At 40.6% G+C, this 15039-nt stretch overlaps 1 protein-coding gene across 2 annotated transcripts in view; it reads right to left on the bottom strand.

Moving 5' to 3' along the window:
• Positions 1-15039, bottom strand: part of TMEFF1 (transmembrane protein with EGF like and two follistatin like domains 1) — a 123244-nt gene that overhangs the window by 43165 nt on the left and 65040 nt on the right. For both annotated transcript variants that reach the window (XM_080579340.1, XM_080579339.1), the window contains exons 2-3: positions 10732-10841; positions 6260-6389 (exon numbers count right to left, since the gene is read on the bottom strand). In XM_080579340.1, the coding sequence (XP_080435466.1) occupies positions 6260-6389; positions 10732-10841 (240 nt within the window). The remainder of the gene's footprint in view (positions 1-6259; positions 6390-10731; positions 10842-15039) is intronic.

Here is a 15039-nt window from a genome sequence, read left to right as displayed (position 1 = left end):
TGGACAGAAGTAGAATCCCCCCAGCCAAAGGTCAGTAATTAGAGAGAGACTGACTCCTCTCTCTTTACTTAAGTCACCCTTTTCCAAATGGGCTCATAAAGATATGCATATACACAAATGTGCAGGCTTCTGCCACAAACTGCCTTTCTCCATGAAGGAGCTTTTGGATAAAAGACACAGAGAATCACTTGGACCAGGCATAGCATCTGAATGCCTATTTTTGTTGTGGCTCTCAGAACAGGAGCCATTTCTGCACGGTGCTCTGCTCTGGAGAAGATGCAGAAGGCAGCCTCTCCCACTCAGATGGGGCCACTCTTCCAGCAGGGTCAGGTTTTAACTCCAACTAGCATGAAAATTGAACCTCTCTCTTCCTTATATGCAATAAATGCTCCAAATGGCTCAGCCAAACAGGAGCACACTCTTCTGACTACTTCTGAGCAAGAAGACCCTTCCATTGATTCACACAGGACCCGTGGTCCGGTGGGTGCCTCCAGAGCAAACCTCTCAGATCCTGCTCACACAAGGGTAGGCAAAGAAATGCCAAAAGGAGGAACCTTTTTCAGATCGTTGTAAGAAATAGGTCAGCAGCTATTCAGTCGTGGGCAGGACTAAATACCTCTTGACACATCAGAGGTAAAACCCTATGCCATTCTCCAGGAAACAAAGCAAAATCCTGACGTGTTTGTGGAATTTGGGTACTGCAAGGATTAGCTTACTGTTGAGAAGGGATTTCCAGTATCTGAACTTTGGCACCCAGGAGTTATTATACTCTTTATACCCAAGACCTGGATTCTCCCCTAAAGCTTTTGGGATATAGTGGGGTGTTAAGTGGGTGCTTTTTTTTTTTTTTTCCTCATCATTTTTCTTTTTAGTACAAAGAGAGTACACACCACTCCCTTCTGCACTAAGCAGAAATTGCTCTTTCCACACCAACATTCTCAAAGCTTCATTGCTCAAGTCCTGGGTAACGATGACTGTTTTATTCAATCACAGTCAATTAGTCATCATATTAAATTGAACTGGAAGAGAGAAAGGGCAGCTGCTCTCTCCAGTCACAGCCCCCTGTTAGCTGAAGGCATTCAGCCTTGCTTTCCAGGCTGATGTAGACCCGATGGGCAGCAGTCTCCCTGGTGGGACAGGGCAAGCTTTCTGCAGTCTAACTCTGGGAACACAAGAGTGCCCTCAAGTGAAAAGTGTGTGAAATCATTAACAACCTGCGATAAGAACATCCCCACCCACAAAGCCAAGAGGATGTCCCTGCAGCAGCACAGATCGCTGAAATCTCCAGGCAGCAGAGCAAGGTCAGCATCTCAGAAGACATCTGAAATGGGCACAGCCTGCTCCGAGCTGCCAGTCAGAGCAAAGCCCAAAGCAAAACAAGCTCCAGTTTCCCACCGCTTGTCAAGCACACGGGGATGCTTGCTGAGAAGCATGCCAACCCAGCCACCCCACACACCCAGCAGCTCAGTCCTGCTCCCACAGGCTTCCAGCCTCAAGGAAGATGACTGCTGCTCCCAATTACCCCCGGTTCTCATATGCCAGCAGGAGCTTTTAGGAGGAATGCTGACAAGCCTAATTGCCAGCAGCTGCAAGGCCCCTGGCTGTTGGAGATAGGGTTTTAACCTGTGCCTTGCCAGGCTGTGCATAGTCAATGCTCATTTGTCTTGACATTTTCAGGGGAAAAGCTTTTTCCACTACTTGATCCTGGTAACCATCTCCTGCTAAATTATGCAAAGCAACAAAAGCTCAGGATATTAAATTCTGACATTCATTGATGCAGTATGTTTGTGTAAGCTTTGTTCTTTGCTCCCAAAACATTTCCTTCCTAATGACAGACGGGTGATGCTGTGCTGTCACCGATCCTCCTTGTGGGCTGGACAGGAAAGCTCCTGTTCTGACCTGTTCTGACCTAGGACTACGTGTCTCGGTCAGCTGGCAAAACACATGTATGTTTTTATAGCAGGTTTTCAGGTTTGTTATGGCTTTCTTGTGGGAGCATAAAGAGTTATTTTCACACTTTCTTAATCTAGAGGGGAATTGCCTTGAACCTCTCCTGTATCTCCCTCAAAAGGATTAAATTGAGCTTATTATATTTCTTTTCAGGACAACGTGTACATGTAATTATGCTTCTTTGTAATCCTCCCACCAAAAAAAAAAAAAAGAAAAAAAAAGTGAATGCCACTCCTAAGAGAATCATGCCTTATACCTAGCAGAGCTGTAATATTTGCTTCTGGTTTTGTAAGTTGCTTTTTTTTTTTTTTTTAATCTTTAGAAATCTCAACAGAAGAAGCAACAGACTGTGGCTTCCAAATACATATAGAACTGAGAATCTGTAAGTGCAATATGTAGAGTACTACATCATTGTGCGGTTTCAAGTACTACATCATAGTGTGGTTTCATTTTCATGTGCAAATAATGTAAATCTGGCACCAGTCAAAATGCTGGCTCCATGTGTGAGCTAACAGGAACACGCATTCTTAGAAATAAATCATACAGGTCTATTTCATATTCACTAAATTAATTTATTTTAAACCAAGAAAAAGCAATAAATTCTCCAGTGGAAGGAGGCAGAAGAAATCAGGGGACTAGGTGACACTCCTTCTCAGTGCTGTGAGCACCCTGACTGCCTCTCTCCTGGATTTCTTTACTCTGTTTTAGCAAGCCATTTGGGGATAACCTCTGGTAGAAGATTCTCAGGTGTATAATATGAAAGAATTTTAGTGTAATATCATCCTTTATGAACTGATTAAGGCTTCAGGTCAGCAGCTAGATAGCTGGTGCTGTAAGCATGGCAGGAATCCTGGTGTAGGCATTGCCACCTCCCCATGCCCAGCTGGGTGTTCCTATCCCTGCATGAGTTTGTGGGCTGAACTGCAAATGATAAAGGTGAGAAATAAATAAATTATATTAATAATAATAATAAAAAAGCTGAGCTAGTGCTCTGATCTAGTTCACAACATAACTGTGATGGAGAGTGACTTTTTACTCAGGCAAATAATGATAGGACAAAGGGGAATGCTTTTAAACTAAAAGAGGGCAGGTTTACATTAGATATAAGGAAGAAATTCTTCACTCCGAGGGTGGTGAGGCCCTGGCACAGGCTGCCCAGAGAAGCTGTGGATGCCCCATCCCTGGAGGTGTTCAAGGCCAGGCTGGATGGGGCTTTGGGCAACCTGGTCTGGTGGGAGGTGTCCCTGCACATGGCATGGGTGTAAGAACTGGATGAGCTTTGAGGTCCCTTCCAACCCAAGCCATTCTGTGATTCTGTGATTCTGTGATTGTATGATAATCCTAAGGTCACCTGTCCAGCCCCAGCTGGGGGAAGGCCCACAGAGAGGGAGGAAAATTGACGGAAGATGGGAAATGCCACCAGGGAATATCATGGACAAGGACCTTGCTTCTCAGCTCTGCTCAGCTCCACCCAGTCATGGACTGGATGATGCCAGTGATTTTTGCTTTGTGAATGCAAGTTAGTTAGTTTGTGTTTTTTTTTTTTTTTTAATTATTGTTTATTTATTTATTTTATTATTTTTATTTAGACTGATTTCATTGATGGCTTCTTTAAGTTATATTAAAGTATTAGGCAAAGAGAGCAGTAAAGGTGCATTTTACTCATTTTCCTAGTATCTCTGTATTCTGCTATGTGAGACTTCATGTGTTGACTGAAACCCACAGGCCTTCACCATCCACAGCTTCTGCCAGGGATAGTTAGGCATATAAACACCTCTGTAAACCCAGGTATTTGGAAAAAACAAAGTCCCTTCATAGAAAAATGGGCCTTGAAAATGTTGAGATCTCTATATGCAATTCCCAAAGCTTCAGTCATACACTCTCCTACATTTCTCTAAAACATAATTTTTAATTTCAAAACTTGTCTTTTGTTCATTCCTAAAGCACCTATGATTTACTCTGTTTTTTTTTTTTATTATTATTATTATTATTATTATTATTATTATTATTATTATTATTTTAATGTTGCTTATTTTAGGCTCTTGCAACTCTGACAGCACTAGGACAAAGGAAATAAATATATAAATATGCTCTTAAATCACCCATGACTGTAAAAAATTAATCACAGTGTTACCTGTCAAGAAATACATCTAACTAAATCATTCAGTGTATTCAGCTCCAGTGCTACAGCTTCAGGAGGTAGCAATCCCTAGCAAACGGGAAGTATTTCATTCGTGTATGAGGTTCAGAGTTCTCACATACTTAAAAATTAAGTAGTCCTTATGTTGTCCCTGGAAGAATTCCTTCATATTATCTGGTGTGCATCCCTCCACAGCAAAGCAGGCCTTTGCTTTGAAAAAACTGAGGCTGTGATAGAAAACTAGTGAACCTATACTGGGCTCCCAAAGACATCCCCAAACAAAAGGATTTTCACAGCAAATTCCAAGGCACTAGGTGAAAATTAATGTGACCCTATAAATGATTTTTTTAAATTTAGGCATTAGATCATGTGTATGTGTGTGTGTGCGTGCTACAGATCAAGAATACAAATATATTGACTCCAGAATGACCTATTATCATCAGTAGGGAATGGGCTGGTTCCAGAGGATGGCTTTTATGATCCCATACTCTCAGATCAATCAGAGCATGCCAGACACTCCGGGAGCATCCAGTACCCTTCTGCTGGAGCTCAACTGACTTGGCCAGCGTAAGCACAGTACGAAGCCTGAATGGCATCCTCAGTTTCAGGAATATTGTCAGTACTTTCCGGTCAATTGTGTCTCAGCACATCTTGATCTATTATACCAAATGGTAAAAATTGTGCTGCATTTCTTGGGTTTGATGTGGCACATTAGGAAAAGCAGAGGAAGCTTAAAAAAAAAAAACTCATAGTAGCTGAGTAATGTTTTAATTAGCTGCCAGCAACCTGAGGCTAGGAAGAATCAATTTTTCATTTCAAAATGTCATTCTTAGTTGGGTAGAATGCATAGAAAAAAAAATATATATATATATATATTTTCTGTTCCACAAACATTCTCCTAGTATTTTTTGTCAGTGTGAGACAGAAACTTTAGTGTTTTGGGTCTGTATTTTAAAATAATTTGGGCATGAAATAAAAAATAAAAGTTACACAGTTCAGCCTCAGTTCAAACCTACATACTTCTTGGATGTTTTTATTGGAATACATGAGTGTTCCAAAATGATAATGGATTTATTTTTTTTCCAATTTCCCTGTTTCCAGGAGATAATTTACAGGTGGGAGATTGAGAAAGACGTTAAAATTCAGTCATCTGCCTGCAGTCTGCTGGAATTACATGGCTCAGCTGAGCACAAAATGCAGGTTTTGTTTAGTTATAGGACCAAAGCTATAGATTGTTTTGAACCTTAGTAAACAAAACCACATCTTGGTATAGATGTAGTCAAAGGCATTAGAGCAGCTCGTGTAAACACAACCATGATGCATTTAAACAAGCTAGCTCTTAGATCTGCACCTGATCTGTAATCACACTTTTTTGCAACCATGTAGATGTAACCTAGTAACTGTTGTGTACCAAAAGATGAGGGATGCCCCACAAGTTTTTTGCTTGTTTGTTTGTTTTCTGTATTATTTAAGTAGCAAAGAATGCAGCTGTTGATGCTGCTGAGTCATTTAATTTAATTCTGGACAGCCAGCCATCTGTTTGCTCTCACCAGCTTTGAAAACTGTCCAGAAGACTTCTGGTACCTAAGGTTTCTGTGTCCAAAAGAACCAATATAAACCTGTGCCACGTATTTTAAGTGTGTGGAAAGATGGAAAAGGCCAGTCCAGTAGAAATGTGAGCTACAATGATTTTCAAAGATTTATGCATATCTTCAATGTTATAACCAATGTGAAATTAGTAAAGATGATGGCTTGAATAAAGGTCCAGTGGCAGTCAGGGTGATCAGAGTCACTTGCTGGATGTCACACTAATTCTGCACATCTTAAAAATGATTTCTAAAGACACGACTAATGTGGATTATGCTCAATTTTGTTGTAAACCTTTTGAATGAATATCAAGGCTCTGCTATCTGTACATCAGAATAGTACATACTTTTTCTCAGATAAATTACTTCTACTTCTAACATTTATCTATTAACCTGTTAGCATATCAGAAGGTATATCAGCTTTCTTCTCTATGACTAAATTTTATTGTTAAAGCGGACTTGTGGTTCCCACATTTCACTCAGCAAAAAGCATGAAAATAAAAATCTCTAGAATTAAGGGAGAGCTAAATAAAGAGGTGACCATATACCATCATTCATTAGTGACACAGAATGCTTTACATACCAGAATAACAAGGTCCTCTTGATACCACTGTTATCTCTTTCTGATGCTTACAAGCAGCTCTCCTGAGGAAGCATTCGTTTTGGTAAGTGTCTCCATTTGATCCACAAACAGGAATATAGTTTGTGTGACACTGTAAGACAAAATATATAGTAACTCAGGCATACAAAACTATGTGAGTAATCTCAGTTGCATGTTAATATAGTAAGATAGTTGCGTAAATATAAAGTGGTTAGTGGTAAATTATAATTCTGCTCACTAAAGGAAGATTACATCACTGTATACATTTCTTTCCAGTAGCTGAAATAATAGTTCCGCTCCGTATGGGCAGAATATACAAATACAGTAGGAAAGACTAAAGTAACTAAATAACCACAGTGGGTCTCAGTAATGGTTAGAGAGAATATGACAAGCATCTAGAAACATTTGAAAGAGAAAGACACTGAGGAAAGAGAAAACTTCTCTAATATAGCACAAGAATCTATGACTAGGCGCAGGGGGATGAAGCTGGAAAAAGGGATATTTGAAGTGAACAGAGTTTAAGGGGAACCTTTCTGGTCTTTATGGGCTCAGAACAATCTTTCAAGGGAGATGGAAAACAATCACTATTAAATTCATGAATATTACAAGTCTGTTATACATGGTCAACAACTATAATAACGCTTTTGTATTGCTGTACTGCAAAATTTTGAGCTCAAAGTCAGTCGCATCAGTAAACTTTATAAAAAGAGGAAGAAAAGAAAATTTGTCATTTGGAATGGCTTTGGCAGGAGCAGCATGTATTTTACTGTTTTCTTTCATTCTAAGAAAGATGGATTATATACTTCTTGTACGTATAATGCATATAGAAATGCTGGGAAACATACTGAAACAGCTTGTCTGCTAATGCCTTAGAGCACTACATCGCTCCCTGCTGAACTGGGCATCCAAACCCCACTTTACTGTGTGGATAAAGACATGTCACCCTGACTGGGGCTTCAGTGGTAACTCTAATTCTAGACACCTTTTGCATCTTTAAAACTCCAAGGCAAAAACAAACAAACAAACAAGAAACAATGAACAAAGATACAGACTAGCCACCAAATTTCTGAAATGTATGAAGTGTATGATTAAACTGATGTATGATTTAACTGATGTATTATGTAGTTCAACCTGTGGCACACAGTTCACACAGAAATAACAATGATAGTTAAGCTAAACTGCTCCAGAAGGACAACAGCTTACAGATACTATTCAATCTTAACGTCACTGCATCATATTTTAACACTACAGGTTTCTATCCTGTGGGTAGAAAATGAGAGGCAAAGTGATTCCTTTTTTTTTTTTTTTTTAATCTGGTTGTTAACTCTTTAGTGATTTGTAAGATGCTAAGATGTAAAATTTACTCGCTGTCCATATTCTTTTTCTTATTCTGTCTTATTAAAATGGTTATCTTATTAAACCATTTGTTGTTGAGCTGTTCTTACTGAGATCCAAAAAGGGCCCTGCACCATCTTTGGTGCAGAACAGACTTGCCAGGTATTGATCCTTTTCAAAAGTTTGGTGAACATGTGCTGTTTCCCACCACAATTAAAATAAAAAGGGAGTTATCCTTTTTCATGACTAGGTCTGCTGAAAGTCGCGATATCATTAAGGCAACTGCAAGTAGAGCACAAGTGAATCCTTCAGCACCTCTCCTGCACTCTCATCTGTATATTTGTTGCTGGGAATTCAAACTTCAGTATCTCACTTTGGGTTAGAAGACTTGGCAAGACAGAGAAAGCCCACAAGGTGTTCAGAGAGGTCACGGCCTGCAGAGCTCTTGCTGCCATGCCACACCATGTGTTTCGATGACAATGCTGAAAATTGGCAGCTAGTTGTTTCTAAAGGGGATTCTATGAGGAAAAACTATGACTCATTAATATTTAAGGTTTTGGAAGACCAAACAGTTAAGAAATGCTGCCAAGCCAGGAATGGCAATATGTAAGTAGGAGGAAGAAAGAGTGGGGAAGCTGAAAAGGGAACTGAAGTCTCTATGCATTTTCTTGAATCCGAGGGACAGTTTGTGCCAGCCTTTGCCTTAGGTTAAGACAGCATAAGTCTAAGTCTAATAGCAGTGTCCCTGTCTTCCACAAAGCTTCCTGCTGTGGGGCAGCCAGGGGAGCCAAAGCATGTAGCCTCACAGCCAACAGCAGTCCTCCTACAACAGGAGAAACCTCGCCCAACCAGCACTGGACCCGAGAGTTTAATTAGGCAACTCTCTTGCTAAAGTCAGTTTTTCTAGAAACTGCAATTTTAAGAATGTAAGAAATGCCTCACTGAACCAGACCTGTGGTCCATTTATCCAACTGCTCTCTCTCCAGTTGTGGATAATAGAAAATGCTACTTAGGGAGAACAGGAGTAGATCCCCACCTCTTCCTTTCAGCTTGGATTTACTTGAACCATTGTATACAAATCTGTTTCATTCCTTTTCAAAACCTTGCAATGTTAGCAAAAAAAAATAAATAAATTAGCTGGCTCTCAGATAGCTTTGGACATAAAGAACCTAACAGTTTGGGCTGGCTATTTGCTACCTGGGATATTTTGGTGGAGCTAAGTTTTGCTGAATAACCAGGGTTGAATGTTACAAGAAGAATTCAACCTGCTGTGTCTGAAAAATACTACACCTTCTCCTCTTGGATAGACTTAAGCACTTTTCTTAAAGTATAGGATAAATTTTCCAGGAAGTACAAGTAAACTTATGATTAGCTTAAAAATAACATTGGTTTTAAAAATGGGGTCCTCAAGAAAAAATTTCAGCTTATCACACGAACCAGTTCCTTTTTTTGTCCTTGTGACCTAGATATGAGGAAGTCATAAAATTTACCCACAGAAAGTAAACAAAGCCTTTGCTTAGCCTAGGGCTGAGTTTCTCCCCCCTGCTCTCCCCGCCTTTTTAAAATCATTACTGGGCTTTGATTTGATTGTTTATCATAAATAAAAGTTAAAGCTAGAGTGAAGGCTGATGAATAAAACTCTTCTCCTAATTTTTTTTTTATTCACTTAAAAAGCAATCAGATCTCATTATTCTTAGGGAGTACAAGCTGCAGGATGCCCTCAGCATAGGTACCCACCTGAACGACACCGCATCAAAAGCCAGCTGTGAAACACTAGAATCCAAAAACAGTGTAAGATCACACACACCCGGCTTCTATTCTGGTTCCCCTTGATTTATTATTTATTGGAAACAGAACACAAAATTATTTTTAAAACAGTAAAGGATAGCCGACTCCAGGGTTGGTTGATAACACTGCTAACTCTTGCAGTTTTACCAGGAGTCTCATAATATTTGATACTTTTGTCCTGGATATAAATTATAAAGTCAAAGCATCTCCTTATTCTCTTTTCTCTAAAAATGTGGAGACTGGGGGAGGAAGCTTGCCATTATTGTTACAAAAGGAGTAAACTAAAGGCTCAAAAACCAATAAAGCAAACTGAACTTGTTATTTACTAATTTTTAAAAGTTCATATGACTTTTTAATCAAATTTCACTATTTTGTTTGTTTGTTTTCCTGAGTGGGACTAATTCACTCAATAAACTCATTTTCATTCAATAAAATTTATGATCACTGGTGATCTTGTTATTATCTGATTTTCACTCAGTGCCAGAGTACATTTTTATACTTTTGTGGTTTTTTTCCTCTTTGGGTACAATTTAATTTTGTTCTTATTGTTGTTGCTGATGTTATTTTCAGCACACAGGTATTAAAAGTACTACAGCCTTTGACTACTGAAAGAAGGAAATGGAATTTGAGTGTGACAGGAGGCATCCCCTGCCTATAATCCAGCTCTGACTTGACTAACAGACTGAGCTACAGAGCCACACCAAGCTCACCATCTCTCCAGGCAAGAAGTATGGAAGGAAAAATAATCAAGTTACCTTTGGATCTTCCAGGGTCTAATGCAGCATGTTCAGCCACCAGCACAGTGGGGAAGACTTTTCCAAATACTATTATCACATACAATACTCTAATATATTAGAGTAAGTACTCTGTAACATATTACATTTAAACTGTAAAGTGTCACCTAGCACGTCTGACAGTGCCTGGATGCTCTGCTCTGGTCACCTCCCTTCCCATCTCGGGTCTAGGGCAGGACAGAGCAAGGTGGGAAGGCAGAGGTCACCTGACTGTCCCCATCTCTCCTTGTGCTGGTGGCAAGGACTGTGGGCACCAGGCACCTGGTGGCTTTCCTTTCTTCAGGACCGCAGAATAGGCTCCACAGAACTGCATGGGTAGCTAACATGAAGCTGTGTTCAGCACCTGCTCCCTGACTGTGGCCCTGTCCAGTTCAGTCCCATGCTCTCTCAATGGGTGTAATTAAAAGCTAGAAGAAGGAGCATTCGGTTAAATTATACGTGCCTTTGATGAGTGAATTTTTTTAAGCAGTGACTGTGTAAATACTTCAATATGCCTGAAAAAGCAGGAAGACAAATGGCAAAGTGAGGAGTCCTTACCTGGAACTGACAGGCACATTTCAGGCCATCGCCCTCTTCCTTACACACTCCCCCGTATTTACATGACGATTCATCACACACTCTTACATCAGATTCTCTTACATTTAACTCTGTGCAAAAAAAAAATAGAGAAAGGAGACAGAAATTGAAATATGAGTAATCTGGGGGACAGCATCCTGCTCTCCAGAGGCAGCTTCCTCTCGTAGGACAACAGCTACAGCTAAACTCTGCTTCACCACACAAGCAGGTGCATGTTTACGCTGCCAAAATCACGTCACATGTCCTCCCTGCCAGGATTGCCCCCAGTACAAACCCTTTCTCCAGAGAAGTGAGGTCTAGGTGAAGCTGGGACCCTAACACGAGTGTTAGCCCGTGATCACCCGCTACACCTTTTTGCCTGGCTTGCCCTGAAAGTCCTGAGGAAGAACAAAAGATACAACCACAGTGTCTCTGCCCTGTTCTCCAGTCTCCAGCTCACCCAGACCATTATCCTCCAGCCTAAAAATAAACTGAAGTGTGTTTAAACTATTATAATTTGCTCGCACTGTAGGAGCCAGAGTAATGAACCAGCGCCCTTCTGTCTAAGCTGCTGCATAAAAATATGGAACACAAATACAGTTCCTGCCCCACTGAGCTTGCAGCAGAGGTACAACCAGCAAACTGACTTGAGGAGCACAGGGAAAGCAAAGGCTGATACATCAACTGGACAAGTAGTAGGGATAACACAATGGCTGCTTATATGGCGTCAAGTTTTTGGGGCATATATTCTTCTGAAATTTACATTTTATTTTGAAATATACATTTGATTTGAGATCTATATAGAAGAAAGAACAGTAGAAGGTACCAGGGAGATAATGGAAGCAGTAAGCGTTAGCCTAAATGTGTCCTCGCAGGTTCAGTGGAACAGTGCTGTTGCTATTGATTGCAATGAAAAGGTGAAAATAACACCATGGGTGCCAGAAAAATCCACTAGCTGTGTTTAAGAGTGCAATGAATGATAGTCCTCAAAAGGTCCTTGTGTGCTTGGGCTAGAGTCAGAAACCTTCAGGACTCTACAGTAACACTACCCACTAAGAGATTCATTGACAGCAGTATTTTTTTTAGATAAAGTCTGTGACTTCTAATAAGCAAGCTCTATCCCAACAGCTAGCTTAAACAAAACACTGAATACCAGCAATTCAGAAATGGGGAAAGGTATGTCAAAACTAGAAGACAATAATTCTCACTGCCACTTGCAGTCTGAAATAGGAAGTCACCCTCCTGCTCACAGTAGTGTAAACACTTGGGTATAGCAGTGACAGACACCTCCTAAAACTAATCCTGGAGGAATACAACATTATACACTGCCCACATAATTTATATAAATAAATATGTATTATATAATAATTTACCTTTTACATTATGGTACAATGTGTTATATACTTCCATATTTAACGTAGCGTAAAACATATTTTTTCATAGCACTAAAGTTACAGGGGTATAGCTCAACAGAAGGTCCAGTTATAATCCCCATGTTTAGTTAACTGTGACAAAAAAAAATTGAAAAAATATTGATTTTTTTTTCCTATACGTCCATCATTTGCAAAGACATAAATGAAGAGGGCAATGCATGTAACACGGGGTGGTTAGATATCCTGGTTGCCATCACAACCCTGTGCACGTGTTCTCTAATGTTATTCTTAATGTCACCATTTATCAAGTGTGATTGCTGCGTTGTAGGACCCGAGTTAATGTGACAGAACATTGCAGCTTTTCAATTTAGTGTGTTCATAATTTGCTTCTGAAGGAAATGTGCATTTCTTTCTCCTCGTGAAGATCTGCTCCGGGAAGATGAACAAACTATCAAGATTAATTAAGAGGAAATGATTGTCATATCTGAAAGAAGAATCCACCTTTTGGTGAAACTGCATTTCAGAGAATGTAATTTATAGAAGTGAGTAACCAGACCAACAAATTACAGTGCTAACAGCTTTCAAAATCCTCTTCTCCAGAGCTCAGGACACTGAAGAGATGGGGGACCCCCATTCTCAGCTCTTTCCCTCTTTAAACAAGCTCACTGTACTTGGTGCTATGCACTCTCCAGCACCTCATACCACCTCTCATGCAACTCATGCTTGAAATCCTGAGGGTCTTTCCCCTTCGGCAATTTCCATCTGCCTGAGCAATTTACTGCAGACTTTCTGCAACCTCTGCCAGTGTAAATCACAGGATCACAGCATGGCTGAGGCTGGCAGGGCCCTCTGGAGGCCACCTGGTCCCAGCCCTGCTCCAGCAGGGACACCCAGAGCAGGCCGCCCAGGGCCACGTCCAGGCGGCTTCTGGAGATCTCCAAGGAGGAGACCCCACAGCCTCTCTGGGCAGCCTGTGCCAGTGCTCTGTCACCCGCACAGCACAGAGGTGCTGCCTGATGGTCATACAGAACCTCCTGTGTTCCAGTTCGTGCCCACTGCCTCTGCTCCTGGCACTGGGCACCAGTGAAAAGAGCCTGGCTCCATCCTCTTTCAGCCCTCCCTTCAGGTATCAATGAGATCCCCTCCAAGCTTTCTCTCTAGGCTGAATGCTCCCAGCTCTCTCAGCCTCTCCTCATAGGAGAGATGCTCTGGTCCCTCCATCATTTTTGTGGCCCTCTGTTGGACAGAAGGTCAAATGTCCACCTCTCACACAGAGCCCAAACCCTGGCTGCAGAAAAGAGACTATTCACCATGGGCAAGGGACCTTACTTTTGGGGATGGATGGAGGGTGAGTCAGGCAGTCCCCAGCTGGCAGTTCAGCCTCAAGGCTGAACCAGAGATGCACTTGTTCCTAACTCAGCTATTGCTCCAACTGCAAAAGCCAGTGAGAAAGATTTCAGGACAAAACTAGAACAGGAGATGGGAAGATGGGGGTGACGAATCAGCCCTTGCGAGTCCCCCTCCCCACTAGAAACTCAGACTTAAAAAAACATCCTCAAGAGGAATTAAGATGACAGAAACAATACAGCTATAACTCTGCTACTTAATTTTCAGAGTGGACTGTCTTTCTTTCCATATAAATCATACATACTGATTACAAGCTTTTTTTTATAACCCTAACAGGAAAGGCTACTCAGAGACTTGGAGCTGAAGTGGTTTTCTGAAACCATATGAAAGACGAGATAGCCTGGTGGCTGGCAGTTGAATGTGACAAATGAACTTTATTCTACTTTAGGATGTCATCTAATCCCTGCTTCCATTCAGTAGCAAATTCAAGTAGCAGTAAAATCAAAGCTCTGACATATGTATGATTACATTCGATGAAATCACTAGAACTGAGAAGTGTGGTGGCCGTAATGAATTCCACATCTATAGAGTTTTGTTCACAAATGAATAAATGAGAATGGATGTTAATAGAGCGGTGTGAAGAGGAGCAGGAGATGTCTTGCATGTCTGAAATATGCTCTCTCTTGAATGGAATCCCCATAGAGAAAGAATTAAAATGGAGTTTCTGCGATTATTTCCAGAAGAATGGCATCATTATCATCATATGTGAGAACAGACCTATAAATGGAGGAAGGACATGCAGCAAATGGTTTAGCATAATTTCTTATATGTTTCCTCAATGCCTATCACAATTCATTTCCTAGACTTTTAGCAGGTATAAATAAGAGAAAGCCTTGGTATGATTCATTACATACAGGGGGAAGATTTTAAGTAGTAATCCATCAGCTCCCAGGAGAAAATATAATTAGTGCAATTAAGCCAAGCTTCCAAATTTAAGATAAAATTAATTTCCAAAGACCTGAAGTGCAGTATTTCACGTGACTTGCTGGTATCTGTTCAACCAGTACGCTTGCTGGTGGGGTGAGGAGTGACTTGCACAGAGCAGCTTGCAGGAATTTGTCTGCACCACCTCAAGGTCTTTTTGCTTTTTATTTTTTAATGCTTTTTTTGAGAGAAATTCACCTTGTGATAATCTGACACATTAATAAAAATAAGTAAAGCCTTCTCCATTTTGACTCCTTTCAGAGAGTTCAAAATACAGCTCAGTACAAGTAGCTGGAGATTGGCTTTTCGTTTGTGACCTCAAAATGCACTGCTCTGAGGCATGAACCTCTAGTACCAAGCTAAATTACACATGTTGAAATTCTGAACCCGAAGATGAAATCCAATTTGGAGTTTAAGTACACCACACATGTTGCTTCCATCTGGATACCTACAGAATAAAATAAAATAAAATCTAGGATGGGCAAATCCAGTAACTTCATAAGCAATTCATTTCTTTCAAAACTTGTGTGTCTCCAGGTGTTGGCTGTCGTACATAGTAATGGTGGGGGGATATACGGAAACAAAA

Source organism: Anser brachyrhynchus (genome assembly GCF_964034855.1).
Source record: "Anser brachyrhynchus genome assembly, chromosome: 2".
NCBI lineage: Eukaryota > Metazoa > Chordata > Aves > Anseriformes > Anatidae > Anser > Anser brachyrhynchus.
The sequence above is the reverse complement of the archived record's forward strand: the minus strand, read 5'-3'. Positions and strand labels throughout refer to the sequence as shown.